General features: G+C 39.1%; 2 protein-coding genes across 5 annotated transcripts in view; one reads left to right on the forward strand and one right to left on the reverse strand.

Moving 5' to 3' along the window:
- Positions 1-6,014, forward strand: part of LOC145439906 (peptidyl-prolyl cis-trans isomerase-like) — a 362,730-nt gene that overhangs the window by 14,979 nt on the left and 341,737 nt on the right. The gene's annotated exons all lie outside the window — the stretch shown is intronic.
- On the reverse strand, positions 780-4,497 carry LOC145439912 (SPEG neighbor protein-like). Of its 3 annotated transcripts, none has more exons than XM_080317579.1 (6): positions 4,340-4,497; positions 3,751-3,894; positions 3,589-3,681; positions 2,679-2,857; positions 2,085-2,182; positions 780-1,019 (listed from the first exon to the last, which is right to left on the reverse strand). In XM_080317579.1, exons 2-6 carry the CDS (start codon positions 3,888-3,890, stop codon positions 831-833), a joined length of 699 nt encoding a protein of 232 aa, XP_080173705.1. In that variant the 5' UTR covers positions 3,891-3,894; positions 4,340-4,497; the 3' UTR covers positions 780-830. The 3 variants fall into 3 exon arrangements, with proteins under 3 accessions (XP_080173705.1, XP_080173706.1, XP_080173707.1); XM_080317580.1 differs by having other exon boundaries at positions 3,751-3,936; positions 4,340-4,474; XM_080317581.1 differs by having other exon boundaries at positions 4,279-4,423.

A 6,014-nucleotide genomic window follows, 5' to 3' on the forward strand; every position in this document is an offset into this window, starting at 1 on the left:
GACTCCGGGAGTTGGCACAAGCCAATTTGATAACCCACGACATACATTTAGAAGAGACCGTGTTTTCATTAGGTTGGACTGTCGAGAGACTTCTCCAAAATACAACATTTTAAGTTAGTGGTTAAACTAGATTTCAAAACAGTGCTCGCGATGGACGTAGTATATAGGTCAGGATAGTTGAAACGTTGATATCTAATTCTGCAGTCGAGGGTATAACTCACATCAGTGGCTTTCACCCTCAATCCTAGAACAAATCATTCCAGCTTCGGTCCCAAGCCCTGGTTGCAGCTAGAATGCATTCAAATTATATTGCCAGATCACTGATCTGCTGTGGAAGAACTAATGAAAGACTACTGATGCATAAAATACGAGTCAGGCTTGTCACAATCAGCTGGAGTGTTTTCACTATGCGATGCTAAATCCTCGACCTTACCATTTTGTTGATACTTCTTTCGCCATTGAAAATCTGCAACTGCCAACCTTATCAGAATTTCGTCTCGGCTATGCCTTAATTAGACGTCTGAGTTTGTGATGGGAGAATAGATGAAGTTTTTCTGAGCCAATACGTAGTCCAGTGAGTGAGACATCACTAGTATTGAGTTATATCACTGCACGCCATGATATCCGTGGTATGATACGCCGCGTTTGCATTTGTGACACGTTTCCAGTACGCCTAAAACTGTCTGTTTGTATTACAGCATTGCTGTCATCGGAACTGAGACGTTTCAGAAGGAATGATAAATCAGCTATTGTAAATCACAATAAACGAAACGAAAAACTCCATATTATTTTCATTATAATATTGTTTTTGATAGTCATATATCATTTAATTATTTAACTTCAACTCGAGAGAAGGTGTGATCCTGTCCCATCTCGTTCTCCACGTAGCATTCGTATTTCCCGGCGTCTTTCTTGCTGCAGTTTTTGATGGTCAATGTGGTTGTATCGCTCACCTCATCGATGTCGTAGAATATCCGGTCGTCTTCTTCGATATCTACGTCACCTTTCGCCCATCCAACCTGGCAAATGCGATCTTAATTATTATCGAACTCCAATGAGGAGATTACGAATAAGTTAAAAATGAAGTGAAGTTTAGATGTACAATCTGTACAGTGTACATATATGTATTTCGTGTGATAGAAGTCTCAAATGGTATTTTCGAGCACGCATTGAATATAGAATTTCCGATCGTAGTTCGGTCGTAATTAGGGCCGTGGACAATGATGATTTGCGTACTTGAATCCGAATGGAAAATAAATTGTATTAGTTCCAGTCGAATGACGAGAGACTATTTTGTCGACTAAATTGCCCCTTCGAGTAAGAATAATATTATCAACGAGAATTATAGTTTTGATATTTTCTTCCACTGTGGAAGTCTTGAAACCCCGATTGGTCGTATGCCAGCACCCGAAGCATATAGGAAATGACGTTTTTGAAAAGCCGTGATCGACCCACAAGGTGCAACTAAAATGACACAGTTATGGCCGAAAAATACCAAATTATCTTTATTGTAGTGGAGAACTGGCAGTATTTGTGGTCGCGTAACGGTAGATATATGAAGTTTTCACACTACCCATACTGTTATCACGCGAAATACAACTATATCATGAATGGTATTCGCATGCTCGATTCGATTCTGAATCTATTCACTAAAGTACTCGGTTTTGCTCAGCCCAATCTAATTGTACTGTGCAATGCTTTTTTCCCATATGTTATGTTCAAGTGGTTAGAATTCGGACAATACCATGGACCATGAGGTAGAAGTGTCCAGGAATTAGCTCAGCTCCTTTTATAAAATAAATAAAAATAAAGACAATCGAAGCATGAAGTTCGGTCAAGTTCCTCTGATCGGGGTGAACCTATATGCTCGCAGTCAGTGTTCAGGGATACGCCGCATTGGACAAAATGACTATGCGTTCTCTTCGTAAACTCTCCTACGTGTTTGAACTTGAAATTTAGTTTCGTCAGCGTTCATAACAGATCTCTGAGTTGTTGTTACTGTCATGGTATTCATGGTGTTTCGACTACTATGGCCGTCAAAGTATACTATATCATTCCGTGACCACATTCATCAGTTTACTCACTTCCGGAGCTGGAACACCTGATATTGTTGCAGTTAGCGTTATTGTAGCCCCGACTTTGACGCTGACATTGGGTGGACCGTTGACGATCTGCGGAGGAGCTGTTGAACGAGGATAAAAATATAATACTAACCCGATTTTGTCAGCTTGCCATTAACAGAAATCATTTATGTAGGCCTGTAAATAGTCTTCAATGCGAATATATATTATGCTCTTAAAATTACTGTAATTCCGTTATTAATAAAGCAATAATCATGTATTGCCTATCATCTTACGTCAGTTTTACCCAATCAAGGTTCAAAAAGGTAAATTACAATGGTAGTCTATATAAATATTACATATCTTTATCTGATATAATTGCATAGTCTATGAATAGGCTGGATACACAAAGGATTGCTTTGGAGTTTTTTGGCCTAGATGTGACACTAAATATGAGTCACACTGAATATGAGTTCGCATTCCAAAACTTTCACTGCGGTTAGTTCTACTACAATCACATGGATATAGTAGACGTCAAATTGAGTTGAATTATTACCAACGGTACTATTGTAAGGAATTGACCGGAAGTGATTAGCCTAAACGTAAACCTTTGCTTACCCGTCACAAAGAGTTCGGCGGAATCGAATACTTCGCCGAAATGGTTTTTAGCTTTACACGAGTATTTTCCGGCGTCATTCACCTCCACGTTTTTGATGACAAGGGCGCAGATATCCGGATCTTCGAACACAATCTGATATTTCGGACCTTCCTTCAGTTCCTGGGCGTCTTTGTACCAACTTTGAGAAAATATGAGCGTGAGAAATAGGATTTCTGCAGATATCGTTTCGTAAGGGTATATTTGAATATTATATTCATATTGCAGTAAACCCAAATATCGAGTGTTCGAGTGTCGCTCATTATGATGTCGCATCAGTATGAAAACGAATAACGAGGAAAGTTGAATTATGCAGCTTCTTTGCGACAACCAAGTCAGTTCTACATCACATTAAAGATTATATCATATTTTACGACCATACCAATTTCATCGCATTTTTGATAATGTTAGGATTGATCATTATTTAAAAAAAAGTAATTCCTACTGATGTGCGGGGTTTACAGCCTTCCGCAGTGGCAACTACTATTGAAACTATAATTTCCTTTGATAGATTAACTCCCTTTGGACACGAGCTTTAATTTTAATATTCGAAAAAATCATCTAACAGTCTCGACTAGGATCATCAGAATTAACACTTGATTCAGATTCCCGGCCCTACTATAGCAGAGAATTGGAAACAACATTGCATATAGCAATCGTATCACAAAATAGGAGGTCACTGCAATGAAAAGTCGAACAGTCCAGTCAAACAGATGGCTTAAGCTCGGACTACTATTTTTAAGATTGTATTCGGGTTAATTTCAATATGAATATAATATTAAATTGTATATTGAAGTTCTGCACATACAAGAGTCTTTTTAGATATATATTTGAACGTTGTTAATCGATCGCGAATTTTATGGAAATGCTTACGTCACTTCTGGGTCAGGAAAACCACCAAGTCTGCAGTCTAGACGAGCTGTACTCATCGCCATAGCATTGTAGTCTTGTAACTCGTCCAGAAATCTGCAGATTTAGACACAATGTTGAAAATGCGGTTGGCTATAGCGTGGTTGGCAAAATAATGTAGCCTACTTCGGAGGTCCATCTTCAAGCATCTTCTTTCTTACCCGGTGACCCCGGAAAGATTTCTGGATCATAGCCGCCGCTTTTTGGACATCCTTATCACCGAGATCGATGTCCACGCCCGGAGGCGGCTGAGATTGCTTCGGCATTTTCCTGATAAGTCAAATTCTCAGCCTTAGATGCGGTGTTGGATAACTACAAACGTTTCATCGTTTCCAAATTAGAATAGAATTAGAGTATAGCTATACGCAGTTTCTTCCAAATTAGATTAGAATTCCTGAATTCGCATATCTTAGAAATTGAAAGACAACAAAAGTTCATTTCATATCAAATCAGAGTACGTTATCATACCAAACCACGAGAATGGCAAATGTCTGTTCGCCAAGCTTGGCTCGTTTCGTGCTATACAGTACTCACGTAGCATTTTCCGTAAGCCAGAAATCAGACTTAAATTAATATTAGAGCAGAGAAACATTTCACGATTTAGAATATAATTATATTAGTGGCATTTCGCTCTAATTAGACAACTAGAATTACCTAATTTTCCAAATGCGCTAAGAGTTGTAGAATCAACGCCTCATCCGCACGCCAACCTTACCTTTATACTGCGCCTTGTATCACCGATAACGCAACCGCACCTTCGCTCGCTGCAAATCTATGATGAAGCTTACTCGAAGACGCATATCTTTCTTATTGAGTGCACATTCGTGCAATTATAATAAACAAACGAGGAATTGAACGCTTCTGCAGCCTGCTGTCGTAACAACTGCGTGGTACACTGGCTACTTCAACCATCCAAACGTCATCTGGTCATCTCTTGGGAATAATCGCACAACACATGCATGCGTCCGCTGGGATGGATCGGTATATCTCGACGCACCACTTATGGTGCGATACAGCCTTGTTCTATTTTGATCGAGTATTACATTTACCGTATTGTTGCATCCAAAGTGCAGTTGCAATAGCTTTACATAGGGAGTTCGATTTACGCTATAAAGAGCACTACTCTATTATACAGTGTGAATTACGTCTATGGTATTGACAGGAAACGAAATAAAATTAGAGCTCCATTTGTATTCGAATACCTTATGTTTTTAATAGTAAGAAATGTTTTAAAACGGTTCCTTTGGAGATAGACTTGATCAACGAATGTATTGAAAATATTAACTGAAGTCAAATGTCACCACCACATATTCTCAAAAAGTTTCGCACCATAACGGCTAGGACTTCTAATAATGCAAAATCCTTAACGCAGTAAAGGAACTGATATAAACCGGTTCCGGTTAGTTGAACACCCGATAAAATTCATTGGCAAATGTTTCAAAATTTAACTGAAACTTCCATAAAAATCTGCGGAACAACATCGTCAAACCTACTAACCATGGTGACACTCAGTGACCATATTATCACTTGTCAAATATCACTGTTTGACCCAATTTACGGCCAAGTCTCTGAAGTATCGTATATACTCACTCCAACGCATAGTAGGCCTATGACATTGTTCCCTGTATCCATTGCGGGCATTATCCATAGATCCAGATTTTTTTTATAGTTTCGGACGGAGCCAGATTCGTATGCCTGTTCTGATAACAGCCGATTCGGATCGATGCCGGATTCGTACTTTTTGATACGGCCAAAGTCACCCTGGTTTTGCTTCGATAATTAATGGCAAACTATGAGTTTTGATGTTCTGTTTGTTTTCTTTTAATATTCATGATGCCAGCCTGAACCCTTACCATAAGACTTATCCTAATGTTTTTGTGGTTTTCTAGGTGTAGGTAGGTATTCTCGTAAACAATTATCATAGGAGTTTCTCGGAACGGATTGCTGATTTCGAATATCCACCTGTGGACTGAAAAATACCGGATTGGATTAGGACTAGACAATTTGTCGGACCGTATCGCCTACTTGTATCATTCCCCCCTTCACTTCATCTCAAAGTGATTGTAAGATATTGATTCGTATGATAAGCACGGACCGTAACCATAAGTTTGGCCTGATGTTGCTTTGCTACAACGCTATGGTGTTATGATCGCCTGTACAGGAAAACTCAAATAATGCTGTTGTTTCAATGCCGTGCTAAACTAGGGTTACCATATTTTGGAAATGTGAAAAGAGGACACTTTTCCAAATTTTCCGACTTACAATTCTGGAGTAAAATCCGGAAAAAATGGCAAGTTTTCCCCGCCTTTATGGTTGGTTGACTGACTGAAGAAAGGTCATTTTTCGACTCGGCTCCGGAAAGTAACGCATTTCGTAAATTATCCGCTGTG

Source organism: Botryllus schlosseri, chromosome 5 (genome assembly GCF_051294905.1).
Source record: "Botryllus schlosseri isolate E-star chromosome 5, Bs_hap1, whole genome shotgun sequence".
In the NCBI taxonomy this organism is placed as follows: Eukaryota; Metazoa; Chordata; class Ascidiacea; order Stolidobranchia; family Styelidae; genus Botryllus; species Botryllus schlosseri.

Coding starts and splice junctions, on each gene's coding strand:
- LOC145439912 (XM_080317579.1), bottom strand. CDS start 3,890: ATGCCGAAGCAATCTCAGCCGCCTCCGGGCGTGGACATCGATCTCGGT. Junction 3,682..3,750: donor CTTGAAGATGGACCTCCGAA/GTAGGCTACATT, acceptor CTAAATCTGCAG/ATTTCTGGACGAGTTACAAG. Junction 2,183..2,678: donor CGCCGAACTCTTTGTGACGG/GTAAGCAAAGGT, acceptor CTCGTTCAACAG/CTCCTCCGCAGATCGTCAAC.